Below are 17,912 nucleotides of genomic sequence, written 5' to 3' on the forward strand. Positions count from 1 at the left end.
AACTTTTATGACTAAAGTTGTTGTTCCCCTTCAAGTTGTTTTGATATTTCAATTTTTTGAGATTATTTGATTTTTATTGTAAAATCGTGTTTTATACAGCTTTGCTGCTTCTAAAGTATGATCGATCATCACTGCTGATAAAGAATAAATCAAATAAGACAGCTTTAGATATTTGTAACACAAATGGGTAAGTGATTGACAAAAAATAACAAAATTCCTAATCCATAATCACATTTTTTTGTTCCTAATCAGTTACATGAAATTAGCCGACGAGCTTACAAATGTAATATCAATAAAGAACATCCAAGGAAGCACTTTTCTCTCAAGTCCATGTAAAACAATTAATAACAATTGTAATGTAAACGATGAGAGCTATTTGAACGATGAGGAACTTGACGACAAAGTGTTTATTCATCCGGAAACAATTAATTCATCGTTGGGAAGTTTACATCGGAAGGGAGATTATCAAAATATATTGGAAACAACGAAACGTGATCATAAATCTCGTAGTATGTCATTACCCGTTACATATAGTGATATCGATTTATTTTCATCCGATCAAGAGTCATCACAAAGTGGATTTCAACAAGTATCATCATCATCCAACAACTCTTTATTGTCACCAATGAGGAAGTTTGACTTTACATTCTGTAAGTAAAAATTTAATTTTTTCATGAATTTTCCCATTCAAACTTTTTTTTAAAATTCTATCTTTATATCCTACAAACTATTTCTATTTCTCAAATTATATAAATTTTAAAAGCACCTTATATACAAACTAGACATTAAAACAACATTTTATAATCTCTCTCAACGGTATAACAAAAAAAGATTAACTAACGTGTCAACAGCACATATTTAACTTATTGACCGACTTCCTAAATTTTTTGTTCCTATACATACATTAATATAAAGTGTCATTCTATTGTTCAATAGACATTTTCTATGTATAAAATATACTCTAAATCGCGATAAATCACAAAATCACGCAAAATTTATCCTGTACAGAGTAGTAAATTAAAGTCACATGGAAATATATCAACATTCTCAATTTTCCTAGTTCCTTTATTATTATTTCGTTTTGTTGAATATTTGTCAGAGTTGGGATGATTTTAAATCATATCAAATTGGCGCCAAAATGCTTAAAATTCCCAAAATTGTAAGAATTTCGCAGCATCGCCAACTCTGAAATTTCCCCAAAAAAATTCATGAAATAGTTTTTAAAATAAAATTTATTTTTCAAGATAATATAAGTTAAATTTCAATTCTAGGTCATACTGATAAAGATCAAAGTAATTCTTCATTATCTGATGATTTTATTATATGCGAAAAAACTAAACCGATAGGTTAGTTTTTAGTTTTTGTTTTTTGGTGAACAAGAGAACAAGCATGTATTTACTATTAGCTAATTGTGTTGATTATCTTACTATCAGTGTGTTTTTGTAGCTTTTTATCACGAGACAAATATTTAATTTTAGATATAAGAATTTAAGGCTTTATTTTCATTTATTTTTCATATTTCTTAGTTATTTTTTATTTGGTTCCTGGTTCCTTGAAAGAATTTCTAAGCTTTCTTAGTTTTCGAGATAATTGCCAAGTTTTATGTCAGATTGTCGGAATTTTGAGTTACATTAAAGTTTTTATCACGAATAGCATAAATCGGTTAATAGATCAAAAATCCAGGCATGCCGGCTTTGTGCCTGATTTTTGATCGATTAATCTGAATTGTGTTATTCGGGTAATTTAAATGGAAGTGAATCTTTGAAGATTATAAATTAAAGATAATATAATCCGGAGAGCATATATGGGTTAAGAGTCCATTGTTTTATTCCATAACCTTCTTAAGGAGCGAGTTGTTTACGAAAATTATATTGTTACGAAAAGGCGGGAGGTGAGGAAAGACTACGCTCGGAAAAGGTGAAGCTTGGAGAGAAGGGGTGTGGGTCTATTAGGGACTCTACCAATGCCTTTAAAATTGTGTGGTTACGTCCCTTGATAAAACAAGAATGCATTGCCGATAATATAGGTGTAAACAAATAGCCCTGAATTTAGCACAATCTTTTGAAAAGAACCTTCAGATATAACGATGAAAATAGTAATCTCGAATTTTATAAAATCTGCCCTGCGGACGTAATCCTAGTAAACCTGCAAAGTGTTTTTGGCAATGGGCTATTCGTAAAGAAGCGACTTATTAATTATCGGCTTTGACTAGTTATCGCGTTAGATAAAAAATTTTGTAATTGCCTTGAACTTCAAATTAGAGTTAAAAAACATCAACAATGTTACGCTAACCTAGCTATTCAATTTGTTGAATTTTTAAATCTTTTTTGAAATTTGATTTAAATTTGACATTTGAAAACTTTGATTTTTGAAACATAACATTTAAAAAACAAATTGAAATTAAAATAGACAATTCATTTACAAAAATAATGTTATTAAATTATAAAAATTTAGTAAAATTTAGAACTTTTTTTTTAAACCAAATTTTTTAGCTCAAAATGAAATTTATTCAAATTACACGAAAATCTTAAAACTCTCTGGCATATGAATTGGCGAACTCTACAAAAAATACCCCCGTCATTAAATCCGTCAACAGCATGAAATTCTTACAAGGATTAAAACTACATAAATTGAAATTATGTTTAATTTAGTAAGTTAATTTGTGTAAAAAGCATCATCCTTAATTTCATAGAAAATCTATAACTTTATAATGTGTACATAAACATACTAAATTACATTATTTGTGTATAATTATTGTATAATTACAATTGAATTATGATACTTAATGTGTGATACTATTTGCTTATGTGTATGCTTCTCATTATAATGAACCTTAATACTAACTAGACCAAGAAAAAAAAGAAAATCTCAAATTTTAATCCTCAAAACCATAAAGTTTATGTTTCTTAGTCTAATTCCATTCTAATTAATATTTATCCTGACACTTAGAACCTATGTTATGTGTGTATATATATTTTCAGCATTATAAGGTGTATAATCTATATCCATATATGTGTCTATAATAAATCTAAAATTTAGAGAACCGCTGATTGCATAGAAAATCATCCATTTTAATACAATTATTATGTACATTTGTGTGTGAATAAATTTTTGAGTGTAAAATTTTTTTTGTGTACTTAGTATGAATTTATAAGTTTAATGTCATCTAATGAATTATTCTAAAAATCAAAAAATTATATTTTAATTCTAGACGAGCCGAATGTAAAGGTACTAAATTTGGCTGAAAAGGTAAATTATGAATTCATTTGATGGCTTTATGGCACTTAAAATATTAATTTTGGTCAACAGATAATCGCAGCACTACCAAATCACATTAAGAATGAATCGGATGATTCTATGGCAATGGAACTTGATAAGTCCTTCCACGATACAACCAGTACGACGCGAATGAATGACTTGTTGACTGATTCCTTTATGGATTCAAATTTTGATCAAAATTTTGTTGAACATTTTGAACTTGAAGATTACCGGTACGAGGAAAGTCGTACGCCATGCTCAAGTCCGGCCAGTTCAGGTCCATTACAGAGTCCTTATTCATATGGTCAATTGTCTGATCATCCACGAAGTCCTCCAGTTACAACGCAAGATTTTACACAATTTTTTGAAGCATCAAATCCAGTCTCGAATGCATTTGAGTCGGATTTCTCTCAACTTACGCTTACCGATAATGAGCAGCGTGAATTATATCAAGCTGCAAAGTGCATACAAAAGGCATATCGATCATATAAAGGAAGAAAAAAGATGGAAGAACAGGATAAGGAGCGTTCAGCTGCGGTAATAATACAAAATTATTATCGTCGATATAAAGAATATGCTTATTATCGTGAGATGACACATGCAGCATTAGGTAAGTGCCAATCATAACACAATAAAATCTCAAGTCATAAACATCAATTTATACTCAGTGATTCAAAATAAATATCGATCATATTGTGAGAGTAAAAAGCGCATCAAGACATCCTTTAATGGATCATCTGATGCTCCATCAAAAGACGAATCTCTCGATGATGACGGCAGAAACAATGAGCAATATATGAGTGCAAATGAGATTAAGGAACCCACACCAACAAATATAACTGGATTAAAGCGAACATATTCCCAAAGTACACAGAATCAAGCAGCACGAAAAATTCAACAATTCATGCTAACCGCTAAGAACAAGTGAGTATCTCTGCTTTATAATATTTTTTTATGAGGAAATTATGTTTGGTGAAAATTTTTGTTTTGTTTTGTGCAAAAAGCACAGAAAGTTTCTTATTTTTATTATGAGAATTAGAATGAATTGAAATTAATTAAATCTACTTATTTCCCTTAATCATGCATAAATAAAAAGTTTTTCGGATATTCGTGTGGTAAGATTTGCAATTTATAAGTAGATTTCTTTTTATACTCGATTAATTATTTACTATGGTTGCTACAAATTGGTTTTGTGGCTTTATTCTAGACAATTCTAGAGAAACAGAATATGATTTAATTATAATCCATTTAAACTTTGAATTTATGATTATTTAAAAAAGTATGTCGAAAACTTCCAAATTACAAATCAAATTCGAAAATTATGAATTTTGAAATTTCGAATTTTAAATTAAAAACTTCGAACTTTAATTTGAAAATTTCAAAATTAAATTCAAAATCTTCAAAAATAAATTTGGAAATTTCAAATTTAAAAAAGAAATTCAAATCAAATTTAAAAATTAGATTTGAAAATTTCGAACTTTAATTTCGAAATTAAATTTGAGAATGTTTCGAAATCAAAGTCGTAAATTGAAGCAAAATTTTGAAATTAGATATGCAAATTGCAAACTTTTGTTCGAAAATTTCAAACTATAGTTTAATAATTTGAAATTTAATTTAAAAGTTTTGAAATGAAATTTAATTCAAAAATTTTGAGATGAATATAGAAGTAAAATTCAAAACTAAAGATTACAAAAATCATAAAAAATATCAAATTATAGTTAAAGTTGAATACTGAAGAAGCTTTTGAACTTTATTTAACCGTTGAAACAGTTTAAGAATGTTCAAATTCTTAAGCTTTTGTATTGAACGACTTTTTAAATTTGAATATCAAATTTGAATTTCCAGTTTAGTGAATTTATTAGATTTGAACTGGAAAAATGCGCTTTTGTCGATCTTAAAGAATTTTTAATAACAAAATATTTCAATTTCAAATTCCCAGGTTGCAGAGAGAAAGACAGAGAAAGGCCGAAAACGAGAGGCAGAACGATCATCACTAGGCATACCAAATAAATTTTGCGTATCAAGAACATCAACGAGATCAATCTTTTGTCAGCGACCATTAACAAAAAAAGTTTAAAAAAAATTTTCCACATCATTTTTCCCTTCGTTTTGTAAAATTTTTAAAGTGAGCTTTCAACCGTCCAAAAACAAAAAATCAAGAAAAAAAATATTAAATGAAACATGAAAAAAATTTAAAAAAAATTTATGCTTAATATGCGAAAAGAAAGCGAGAAACTTTTAATTTTTTTACTTAAATTGAAAGAATTTTTCTCGGGAAAAATCAACAAACAAATAAAATTGGAGGAGGAATCAAGGGAAGTCAACAAGCTGTGCAAAAATTCTTGAACTTTTTTTAAAAATTCAATTCGCTTTTCAAGAATTTTTGTGACAAATTTGAGGTAAGTTAATCGATGACTGAAACGATTTTCATGAAAAAAATCTCGTGCCATAGACAAACTTAACCTCAAAGTTGACTTTCCCTTGAAATGAAAAGTCTTAAATCTTTAAAAAATTCTACTAAAAAGCCAGTTATCTCTGCGAAATTAGAATAGTAAAAAAAAATCTTTTTTAAAAGAAACTTGAAGTTAAGTTTACTGTACATTCCTATTAATACAAAAAATGGAATGGAAATAAAAATAAATCTTTTTAAAATAATTGAAATGAAAATATGGAAAAAAAATTATTTATAATCAGCACAAAAAAATTTAAATAAGGTATAAAAGAAATTGGATATGAAAAAAGAAATCTTTAAAAAAATCTTGTTCATATATTAACGCACGATTTTTTCATATATATACATAATACTTTAAGATGAAAAAAAAAATGAAAAAAATTCAAAAAGCTTTAGAAAATTTGATGAGATAAAAAAGTATTTTTAATGATCTTTCATAGATGCCACTATCAATTTAATAAATTAAAAACAAAATGATAAAAAATTTCTCTAAGAAAATGTGAAATTTGAAAATTTTAATTTTTTTCGATTCTGATTTTGAATTTGAATTTTTGAAGATTTTAAAAGAGAAATTAAGAACTTCCAATATTGGAATTACCAAAGGCAACAAGGTCACAAAATTCGAAAATTTAAATAAAATTTATAATTTTAAGTCACAAAAGTACTAAATTTTTGATGTACTAGATTTAAAATATAATATTTAAATTTAAGAAATTCGTTAAAATTCAAATTTAATAAAATCGGTTAAAACTTAAACCTGAAAATACCGTTCAAAATTTGCCAATATCAAATAAGTAATTTTAAATTCTTTAAATTTAATCCTTAAAGTCTCATAAATTCAAACTCAAAATCAGAACCAATATCTCCCAAAGAAATTGATGCTTAAAACTTTAATTTAACATCCAATTGGTAAATCCTATATAATTTATGTTAAATGTGCGGTTGTTTATCTAATTTTCACAAGTTACTTAATATCGATTACTTAAAAATTATATCGCTTTTGATGATTTCTATCTCGTTGTTGTTATTTGAGGAAATTTCGTGAAATTCCACATTGAAATTTATTTTAAAAATTATTAATTATGTAGTTAGGATAGAATTTTCAAAATAGCAAATGTGATTGATGAAATTAAACGAGACAAAATCATAACTGAAACAGGATTTGTAATTAATTTTTTATGAATTTAAAGTGGAATTTTCATAGAAATTTTCTCGAATTTTTTTTGTGGATTTTGTATTGATTGTTTTTTATATTGAAATTAAAATTAGATTTTGTAAACATATTATCATTATTTATTAGTTTGAGGATGATTTTGGAGTTGATTGTTGATAAATTGAAAAATTTTAAGTAATTTAAAGATGTATCAAATTTCCGAAAATTTTGAATTTGATTTTAAAGAATTCAAAATTTTGAAATTGAATTTTAAAAATTTAAATTTTTTGAAATTCTAAAATTAAATTCCTAAAATTTAAATTTTAAAATTGAAATCGAAAATTAAAATTTTTGAAAATTTTGAAATTGAATTCCAGAAATTCAAATTATGAAAATTAAGCTTTAAGTTTTGAATCTTTTATAAATTTTCAAAATTGAATCAAAAATCATCAGAAATTTTTTTAATTTAACAAAATCAATTCCAAAACTTCTTTCAACTTTACTAAATTATCTATTCTAAGATTTAGTCATTATTCTCTTAATTTATACGATATATTTAAAAATTATTTAGACTTTTTTCTTTCACACTAGTTATACAAACAGTATGAGCTATATATTATATACAAAGTGCTATATATTATATTTAAAAATATTTCGAAAAACAAAAACGACTGCAAAAATTCTATTTGAATATTTAGATGGTGAAAAAAAAATTGAAGAAGTTAAAAACCTTAAAAGTCATTATGTACTACCTTTATATGTAAAAAAATCTTCTTTAATACCATTCTTTTTGGAAAAACTTTTTATTTTTCTTCTTGTTTCGTTCTTAACCATTCCAATTGAATCCAAAAAAGAGAAAATAAAATTGATTGAAATAAAAAAGGCAAGACAGGAGTTTTTAGCTAATTTGTTAAAATGTCAAAAATTGCGTTTAATTTTTGCAAAATTTGTGTTCAATTTTTGAAAATTATAACTTTTTAGTGAAATTCTCTTAACAACTAAAACAAAGCCAAGGGATGGTAACTTTTCATTCAGAAAATTATCATCCCTTGGACAACAAAAATTTGATAATGCAACTAAAATAATACCAAATTAAAAAGAAAAAAACTAAATAAAAACATACTAAATATATACATACATATATATTTCATCAGCTACCTGATCTTGTGATGAATTTTAATTTTCCTATAGTACGATTTATAAAAACATGAAATCTTTTCTTCATAATGATAAGTAATAAAATTAAATTAATAAGATTTAAAAATAAAGAAAAATTTAAAAAATGATAGGAATAATAAGAGAAAAAAAATCCTTTTTAGAAATTCTTTTTGTGAAACAAATTTAAAAAAATCATTAAAAAAAATGTCCGCATGGATTTCAAAAAAAATGTTCAGGAATTTTGATTGGTTTGAGTTGTGAGATTTGATGTTGAGTAACCGATCGACACAAAATAGAAGTAGTGAGTCCATATGGAATCAGTACTCTGTATAGGTTCCAAATGTAGCCATGTGTCGCTTGAAGGTTGTTGTTCTCTTAAAATTGTGAAAAAGATCTCAAATCAAAATCTAAAATTGACTTTTAAATTGGATAACTTTGAGTGAATTTTATACATTATGGTCTGTTTTCCCCAACTCTGTTCAGTTGTCTGGCACTCTAACCACTTCGTCAGTACTGTTCTTTCGATGCCAAACTGTTTTAAACTTATGAAAATAAGAACCAATTCCAATGATGATCAATACCAGATTTTGAATTCGATTCGGATTTATATATGAATCCGATTCGAGTTTTTCGTACAAAGTTAAAGTCAACTTCGAGCTTTGATCAAAATTATGTAAAATTAAACAAATTTGACAAAACTTTGGAAAATTGCAATCAAATGAATAATCATATTGAATTTTAAATAATTCATGACTTTTCATTTAAGAAAGCTAAAACAAAATCTTAAAAGGATCAGAATTTTAGAGACTAGAAATGTTAAATAAGGTTGTGAAATTTATCAACTTAAATGCTCAATAGAGAACAATCCACTACACAACTTCAAATTTTACATCTCCAACCAACTCAAATTCCTGATATCAACAAAAAAAAATTTGAGAAATAAATAAAAATTGAAAGATCTGGCGGTCAGTATTATATAGCAATATCTCGAAACATTTAATTGCTATAATATCTGATTGTCTGTTCTTTACAGAAAGAAAGAAAAAAATTTATAGCTTACAAGCCTACGAAAGTTTACACCAATTTTTAGAATTTTAACTCGGCAATTGAGAGAAATAAAAAAATAAAAATAAAATTTCAATCAGACAAATTTAATGTTTTTTCATAACATGAACATTTTTTATAAATTTTTCACGATTTGGAAGGAAAAAATAAATTTTTTGAATGGAAATTTTTCGTAACGATTAATGAAATGAATGAAGAGAATACGGGAAATACCTTTGTTTGATGTATCAATAAAAGATTCTAATATTTTTAATTTGAAGATATCCAAACGAATGATCAGGTTTGGGAATGGAGACTTTTGCGATTTTACTGGAGACTAGATCTGCGTTAGGGAAAAGGAATGACATTCGATTTTAAAACTCAAAGCATGAAGTGCAATAAACTCCATATCCATGAATAGTGTTATCGCCTAAAGCTGGTTCTATCGCTAGATACCGCGATCTGTGTATCAAAGCCTGTACCACTTGGGATGATAATTTTGTAATTTTTTGAATAAATTGTCAATCCTTGATTATAAGATCAATCTACACAGTATATAAACCACATATACCAAATTTGAAGGGTAAAACCAAATTAAATGAGGATTCTTCATCAACTTTTTTGGTTATATTTTTGGAGATTCGCAAGATATTGACTAAAGATATGTAATCTTTTCGAGCATGGTGAATCCTTGTCATATCAACAATACTTTATTTTTATTATGGATTGAGAAGATTAGTCTCTGATAGGAATCGAACTCACGTCCTTCTGAATTCTTGTTCTGCTTCCTAACCATTCGGCCCATTGGCTTTTCTCTCGCACTGCCAGATTTACTTATGTATGACTTGATAGCCCAGATCCCACTTTGCTATAACACTACAAACTGTGGACAATTGAAGATTAACCTCAATCTAATTTTTCATTAAAATACCATAAAGTTTCCACTCCTTTCCAACAATTTTTTGTATAAAGACAAATAGTAACAAAGAATCCAACAACTTTTGATAAAAGAGAAAATAAATAAATAAAAAATGAAAGGTACAAGTCAATGTAATAGTTCTTCCTAAAATACTTTTCATAAATGAATGATTTTTTCAACACATGATTGAAAATAACTTATTTTTTCAAGGTAAATAATCATAAATTATTAAATGTCACGGATAAAAAAAAATTGGAGATAACTAAATTATATAACAAAAAAATAATCGAAGATAAAAAAAAAATTGGAATCAAAATTGTGAGTTTTTAGAAGAAAAAAAGAGGTATATATACACAAATACAATATTTTGAAAGGAAAAAAAAATATTAATCTTATCGGAGGAAATGAATAATATAAAATAAATAAATAAAAAAACAAAATCATGAAATATTGATGGACAAATTTGAGCAGTAGATTTTACATTAATTTAAATTAACTTGAATGAGAGATTAAGAAAGAATGGAATTTGAACTGAACGGATATACCTTATTTTCCTGATCCAGTAGTTGAGTTGGTAATGTAAGATGATGTGAATATGCTAAAGAGCTTCTTAGTTTCTCTGAAGCGACACCTAAAGCATGCTGTTTGTGTAAAAGATGGTTACCCCGAATTACACAATGCGAACAACATTTTCCAAGTAGAAACTTAGAGGCTTACCTTAAATATGGTAACGCAGAAGTTCCCTAGTAAGCATGGTATGCTGTTCGGATAGTAAATTCTAAATGGTTACCCTCGACCGGCATGACTCATTGAGCCATCATAACATCTTCACGTTCCTCCGTTAACACACTGACACAGCGGTGCCCTGACAAACAGATGTGCTGCTCGGATAGTAGATTCTAAAGAATGCTCCCGAGGAAGCATTTTTCCCGTAGAGTCTGACCGTCTCTGTACCGTCAGAGTCGCTTTGCGTCTTACGGCTGATACGGCAACATAGTGGTTCCCTAGCGAATGTTGTGCTGTTCGGGAATAATCCATAACTTAAGTTTGATTATAGTTAGATAACAAACACAACAACATTTCCTTGAGAGCATTGAACTCTTTCCCAAATCACTTGTTTTCCTAACAACTAACTACTGGATCTAATAAAATCTCATTTTACTAATTTTCTAGTTAATTCATCGTATTCTATTCATCTAGTTAGATTAAAAACATCTGTTTTCATGAAAATAATTGTATAATTTTGTAAAATGAACTAAGTTTTAAGTTCTCAATAGCTAATCTATTTAAAAAATATACTTAACTTATATAATAAACAATATTTTTTTTTTCTATTTCTAAATAATACCGACAAAAACAAAGGCTAAACCGAAACTACTTAACTTCTTTAAACTTCAGCGCTGAATATTTTTTAAGAATCTATTTCTAATATTTACCAAATATTTTTATTAAACATTTTTGTATTTATCTTCATAAGTGTCTGTGGATCGAATAGCCACAGGCAATATTACATCCTGAGCGATGCATATGAAGAAGATTCTGCCATGGAGTGGAGCCCTAAAGCTCTTTAATTGACACTAAATTGAAGCTGCCTCCGTGTGGCTTCTATATGACTGCCAACACGGGAATCTTCCATTTAATACTAATAAATGAACTTTATCGGAGCTATAAAGCTCCCTGGCAAAGCCTACTTCTTATGTGTCACTCGGGCATATTTTCGAAAGACATAAACTATAACTAAATAAAGTGAGTTGGGAAGCTTTTTTGAATTTAAAAAGCTTAAATCTAAGCAAATTTCCCAATTCACTCTAATTAATAATAATTTCTCATTAATTAATTTCAAAACTTCCTCAGAAAAGCTCTTTTTAAAACTTTTTATGCCGAACAAAACAAAAAAATGGCGAAAAACTTTTTCCAAATCTTCTAAAAAAACTATAACTTAACCTAACTTAACTGAAAAAAATGAAACTGAAACGAAAAGAAATAATCTTTGACATTCAATGCTGTTACTATACATATACACACATTTAATGAATATATTTAAATTTTTTCTCACTCACTCCACTTGTTATTTATTACTTAAATTTACTTCTTAACTTTGAATGATGAATGGGGACTTCTGGAAATTCCTTAAACATTTTTACGCAAATAGGATTTTCAGGATGTCCCCTTAAAATTCTATTGCTGATAGGGAAAAGAGCAAAGAGATGTTCAGTTTGCAATGAATTGTTATTGTTAATTAATAATCGACGATTATAAAAGGTTGAGGCTTTGCCAATAGTGAATAATAGGAGAAAAAATTATTGCAAACTGTAATATACTCTGATTAATATAGTGTTAAATTTTTTTCCTCAAAATTGAATGATGATGAGGATCAGAGTTGGTAATTTTTGGTGTTTGAGGTTAGGTTTTTGATTTTAATACATTTTGGATTTGATTTTGGCAAATTAATGCCTAGTTAGTGACTAGTTTTAATTAGTGACTAGTTTTAATTATTGAAAAACTGGTTCTAGTTAGTGACTAGTTTTAATTAGTGACTGGTTCTAGTTAGTGACTAATAATTCATATCAGACTCTAATTTAGCAATTAGGCGAGAATCGGAGGAATTTGAAACTTGATTTTGGTCTCCTAAAATCCTATAAAAGTTAGCGATTTTTCTCAAATTAGAGGTGAGGAGGGATTCGATACCAAACCCATGCCCACCTGTCCCTGGATACGCCCCAGTCGCAATCAATTCAGTTACAGTAAAACTAAAATCAATTTATTTTTGGCGCCAAATTTACTTAACCTCAAACACCATTAAGACTCTGATTAAGACATGATAAATAAAAGAGAAACTTCTTCCAAAAGCTTTACTTGTAAATTTAAAAAAAAAATGAAACTTAAAAAAATAAAAAATTAAAAAAAAAAAGTCTTTTAAGCACTAACTCTCACTATTTTTAATTTTTTGACTGTTTGTTGCATTTAAATGCAAACAAAAAATGAAAAACTTTTTTATCCTCTAATTCTTAAAAAATTTAAATTTATGATGAGAAACTGTTATTGTCTTTTTCTTAGATAGAAGCGATGAATAATTTATAAGCATTTTAAATTCTAAACTAAATAAAAATTGATGAAAAAAAGAAAATAAAACTTATAAAAATTAAATGAAACTTTACAAAATAAAAAAAAAGATTTTTAGATATTTTTGGAATTATTCTGATTATGGTGAATAAATTAAATTAAAAAAATCTATTCAAATTAAACATTAATTTTTTTAAAAATTAAATAAATTAAAAAAAAAGATTGAAAGTTTTTGAAAATTATTAATTTTAAATTTAGTTTAGCAGCTAATTTGTGACATTGGTATAGTTAGTGATTTCAATAGCTTTATGTAGTGAGTTCTGTCAAGTTTAATTCTTGTTCAGTTGACTGAAAACAAAATTGGAATATGTCATAAAATTAGATAATTGAAATAGCTTTTTTAAAGTAACAGAAAGTTAAAATTAAACGGAAAACTAATATTTAAATTCAAAATTTAGAGGAATTGTAAGGTTTTCAGATGCGAATTTCAAAAAAATGTATAGCTTTATATCGACATTTGTATGGTTTTAAAAAGTACTTAAAATTTGAACTTGAATTTTCAAATCTTTTTATTTAAAAACCTTTCAAACATTTGTATGGTTTCAATTCTGAAATTCAATAATTTGAATTAACAATTTTCAAAAACTTTCAATTTCTTGTAAAAAAATGAACACAAAACAATCATTGTAGAAAAAAAAGTGAAATTTTAAATGCAGGAATAAAAAAAAAAGCTAAACGCAAAAGCAAAAATGAAAAACTTTAGATTTTTTAAGTTAAATATCACATAATAAGTAATATGATACACATACATACATATATATACACAGACACACACCAAAAAAAGAAAGAAAATAAAGACGAAATGATAAAAAAATTGACTTTTCTTTAATAAAAAATTTGCTGCAAATTTAACGCTACGGGAAGGAAAAATTAATAAAAAAAAAGTATAAAAAAAACTATTAAAAATATGTTGACAAAAAACACAAGCTCTTTTTTAAAATAAGAATGAAGGAAGAGAAAAAAAATTTATTATTGTTGATTAAAAAAACACTTAATTCATAAAAATTTTCGAGACTTTTAAAAATAAAATTTTTTTTCAATAATTAAAATATAAATTTAGACTTTTTCTTTAAGTTTTACTATTTCAGGAACAGCATTTAAACAACTCGATCAATTTATAAAAATCATGTCTTTATTGCACCTTCTAAATTTGAAGTCGAAGTCAAAGTTCGAAAAAAACCGATTGAAATTTGTATGAAATGTTATACTTCACAAGAGTTAGCAGAAAAAAATATTCCAAGAAAATTTCAATCGGTTTTTAACGAACTCAAGTCGACTTCCTCTAAATACTCTATAAATTCGTATAAAAATCACAACAAACCAAACCCTTTCTACCCAAAATTTACCTGCAACCTCTTAAAATATTCCATATCCACCTGATTCAACGAAGACACAAACCGTTCCAAAGACTTAGTAAAGTCATCAAGTCCAACAAGAATTTTATCAGCCGTCATGTCACTTTCTTTTAATTTTCCCATATCATGTTTTTGGACATGCTTACGGACAGCACATAGCCATGCATTTGAGCAAATAGAATAGAGATCAGCACCTGTGACATCACAATTGATAGTTTCAGCAACTTTTCTTGTGCTAACTTCCTTTTTGAGATGGAATCTCTTCATTAAGGCTTTCAAGACAAGCTCTTTATCATCAACAGAAGTGCATGGACCAACATAAAGCATCTTATCAAACCTTCCAGGTCTAAGTAGCTGCTTGTCAATCAAATCTGGTCGATTTGTTGCACCAAGAATGAAGACTGGCTTCTTTGGATCGTCATCAACTCCATCTAATTCACTTAATAGCTGTGAAACTACTCTGTCCATAACACCACCTGAATCCCCAGCAACTCCACGATTTGGTGCTAATGCATCAAGTTCATCGAGAAACACGACTGATGGGGCACATCCTCTAGCTTTGGCAAATAATTCACGAACATTTTGTTCTGATTGACCGACATACATGTTGAGTAGTTCAGGTCCTTGTACGGATAAGAAACTTAAGTTGCATTCTGTTGCTACTGCTTTGGCTATTAAGGTTTTACCAGTTCCTGTGAATTAGAAAGTGATTTGTGCATTAATAATCTAATTGCGATGAGAATTAAAAGTAAGTTATGAGAAATGGAACTAACCTGGCGGTCCAAACAGCAAAATTCCCGACCTCTTCATATTCTTTCCACCCAACAAATGTGAATACTTTAATGGAAGTCCAATGCTGTTCTGAATTTCAGTCTTCAAATTAGCCAAGCCACCAATGTCATCCCACAAAACTTTGGGAATTTCTGGAGTTCCAATGCTGTCACTAAAGCTTTTCTTAATTTTTGTAAGCTGTTCCTTGAATTTCTCTTCATTCAGCACTAATTTAATTGCATCCTCACTAGGCTTGTCGATTGATCGTTCATAAAGAATCCTCAAATCACCCAAAATGAATCCTTGTGTCTGTTCAGCCATGGACCGAAGAATTTTTAAGTCATTTGGATCATTTATTGACTTCATCTTCATATTTATGTAGTTATCAAGCTTCCTTTGCTTTATTAAATAGCAATTTCGATCAAAAACTTCTTGTTGATGATACCAAAAAAGGCACCTAAACCGCTCTTCCTTTTCTAATGGCTTAATAGTGATTGTTTCCAAAAACAATTCATTCAACTTCTGTGACTTTAATGGCTGATTGCTATTGACCAAAGCCACAACAATAATCGGATTATCGAAGCTACTTTTAGCAAACAACTTGTTAAGTTCATTCTTAAAGAAGCTTATAACTCTCTCATCTTCATGTCCTTCATTGTTTCGTCCGAAGAACTCAAAATCATTAAAGCATATTATGATTGGTTGACAGCTTGTAGCACGATGTAAAGTATATAAAATTTTTTGTTCTGTTTGCGATGCCAATGATGATGAAATATCACAACATTCAGCATAATAGACATGAATTCCTAAACTATCGGCCAACGATTGAAGAATTTTTCTCTTTCCACTTCCACGTTCGCCAAGAATTTGAATTATTGGGAATATTTTTCTCGATTTAAGGAGTTCTTTGGATGATTCGGACATGACAAATGGAAGAATTGATGATTTTAGATTCTCATAGGCATTTTTTAATCCAAATGGGTAATTTGTAATGAAGTGGTCGCTAAGTAGCTGACGAGGAACTTGATAATTGATGGTGGTTGTTTGAGTCAGGCTTGTTAAATTATGCATGACAATACCGCAAGTATCAAATGGATTCTCTCTGGACTCAAGATGAACACATTTGATGAACAGTCGTTTTAGTTTTGTGATTAACTGGAAGTTCTCACAGAATATGAAATTTCCTAGTTCCTTCTCAGTTAAGTCAATTCTGTAAGTGTGATTCCTGTACATAAATCTTGGTTTCTTGAAATATTCTTTAAGTACGTCATCGGAAAATGAGCTTGGCACATCATAAGGTGAATTAATCAAGAAAATGTTAGCTTTTGTGGAAATTGGTGGGAGTTTTTGGTTCTGTGCGAGCATCGTCATATTAACATAAACTTCATGATCAAAGCTCAGCTTGTATTTGTCTAAAAAGTTCCAGTATGAATTTTCCTTAATGAATATTTTGTTAATTGGTATATCCAATGGGAATACTTGATACATAGTTTGTGCCTTGTTGTCTTTATTGGCGTTATTTGGTGAATCCAGGATAGACTTCATGACTTTTTCAGCTTGTGACAGCTTCTTTGTCTTCTTTGTTGCATCACTTAACAGTACATTAAGGAAATTTACATCCTTTTGATAGATATAATAGTCAAAGACTTTCTGGTTGATAAATATTGTATGTTCGGATCTAATTTCATGTTCCCGACATAAAAATTCGAAATATTTATTAGGAATTGCACATAATTGAAAATGAAGCTTTCGTGTGTTGAATTTAAAGTCGAATTCTTGCAGGAACTTGAGAATTAAGTATACTGGAAAGTAATACGTTGGATATCTTGGAAAGCGGAGTTTTAAGACATAAGTCAACAACTTAATGTGTGAACTTTGCATCCTCGATAAAAATTCTATTTTTAAATATCTGGGGATCTTCAATGCTAAAAATAAATGACATAGATTATAGTAATCAGTTTATGCTGTATGTTATAATGTATAACTTACCATCAAATGTATTATTTGTTGATTTTTAGGCCCGATTTAGTTAATTAGAATCTTATACAGGTAAATTTTATCTTTTGTTATTGTAAGGGGATGTAAGCTTCGAGAAAATCAGCAAAATATTAATTTAAATTTCAAAAAACCGTTAAAAGTATGCTGAAATTATCCCATGTATAGACGATACAATTGAAGGTCAATGGGTGACCTAGAGAATCATAATGGTATACAATGTATGAAATATCCAAGCAACGGATACAATTTAACTAAAATTTATTGAATGGGTGCTTCAGGTACTTGTACAATGTTGCAATTGAACTAACATTATCGAGTATAATGTCGAAGGAAGTGGATTTAATTTTAATGGAAGAACTATTCAATAGATATAAAAATCAATATATTAACCAAAGGATGACGGATAAGCAGAATGAGAATCTCAAGTATTGGCATGAACGAGCTGATAAGTACGGAATTACATTAAGTCAAATTGACAATTGGATGTATGAGACGAAAATAATCCCAAAAATAATAACAATCTTTGATACAGGCATTGTCTTTGCCAAATTAAAGTAAGCATGTGAAATTTCTTATTAATCTGTTAATTATGTTAATTATCTTTCAGAATATTTGCTGTGGATTTTGCACAATTTCTAAGCTTCATCGATCAGCTGAGTCGTGAGAAGAATTTAAATGCAA

General features: G+C 28.1%; 2 protein-coding genes across 5 annotated transcripts in view; one reads left to right on the forward strand and one right to left on the reverse strand.

Annotated features, from left to right (window-relative positions):
• LOC139086513 (calmodulin-binding transcription activator 2-like) overlaps positions 1 to 6,086 on the forward strand; it is a 46,341-nt gene extending 40,255 nt beyond the window's left edge. For 2 of the 4 annotated variants that reach the window (XM_070634982.1, XM_070635003.1), the window contains 8 exons: positions 100 to 187; positions 253 to 650; positions 1,272 to 1,346; positions 3,212 to 3,249; positions 3,310 to 3,868; positions 3,927 to 4,182; positions 4,355 to 4,373; positions 5,198 to 6,086. In XM_070634982.1, the coding sequence (XP_070491083.1) occupies positions 100 to 187; positions 253 to 650; positions 1,272 to 1,346; positions 3,212 to 3,249; positions 3,310 to 3,868; positions 3,927 to 4,182; positions 4,355 to 4,373; positions 5,198 to 5,335 (1,571 nt within the window). In that variant the 3' untranslated portion in view covers positions 5,336 to 6,086. The remainder of the gene's footprint in view (positions 1 to 99; positions 188 to 252; positions 651 to 1,271; positions 1,347 to 3,211; positions 3,250 to 3,309; positions 3,869 to 3,926; positions 4,183 to 4,354; positions 4,374 to 5,197) is intronic. The other 2 variants (XM_070634995.1, XM_070634988.1) reach the window with 2 other exon arrangements.
• Positions 6,087 to 14,217: 8,131 nt separating this feature from the next.
• On the reverse strand, positions 14,218 to 17,332 carry Pex6 (peroxin 6). Its single transcript, XM_070633722.1, has 3 exons — positions 17,223 to 17,332; positions 15,236 to 17,158; positions 14,218 to 15,154 (listed from the first exon to the last, which is right to left on the reverse strand). Exons 2-3 carry the CDS (start codon positions 17,112 to 17,114, stop codon positions 14,439 to 14,441), a joined length of 2,595 nt encoding a protein of 864 aa, XP_070489823.1. The 5' UTR covers positions 17,115 to 17,158; positions 17,223 to 17,332; the 3' UTR covers positions 14,218 to 14,438.
• Between the last annotated feature and the right edge of the window lie 580 nt (positions 17,333 to 17,912).

Source organism: Chironomus tepperi, unplaced genomic scaffold (genome assembly GCF_022539635.2).
Source record: "Chironomus tepperi strain 1889 unplaced genomic scaffold, CSIRO-AGI_Ctep_v1 contig_9, whole genome shotgun sequence".
In the NCBI taxonomy this organism is placed as follows: domain Eukaryota; kingdom Metazoa; phylum Arthropoda; class Insecta; order Diptera; family Chironomidae; genus Chironomus; species Chironomus tepperi.

Excerpts from the sequence above, each read along its gene's own strand:
- Pex6 (XM_070633722.1), bottom strand. The coding sequence starts at position 17,114 with ATGCAAAGTTCACACATTAAGTTGTTGACTTATGTCTTAAAACTCCGC. Across the intron at positions 15,155-15,235 it reads TTTGCTGTTTGGACCGCCAG|GAACTGGTAAAACCTTAATA; the intron begins GTTAGTTCCATT and ends TCTAATTCACAG.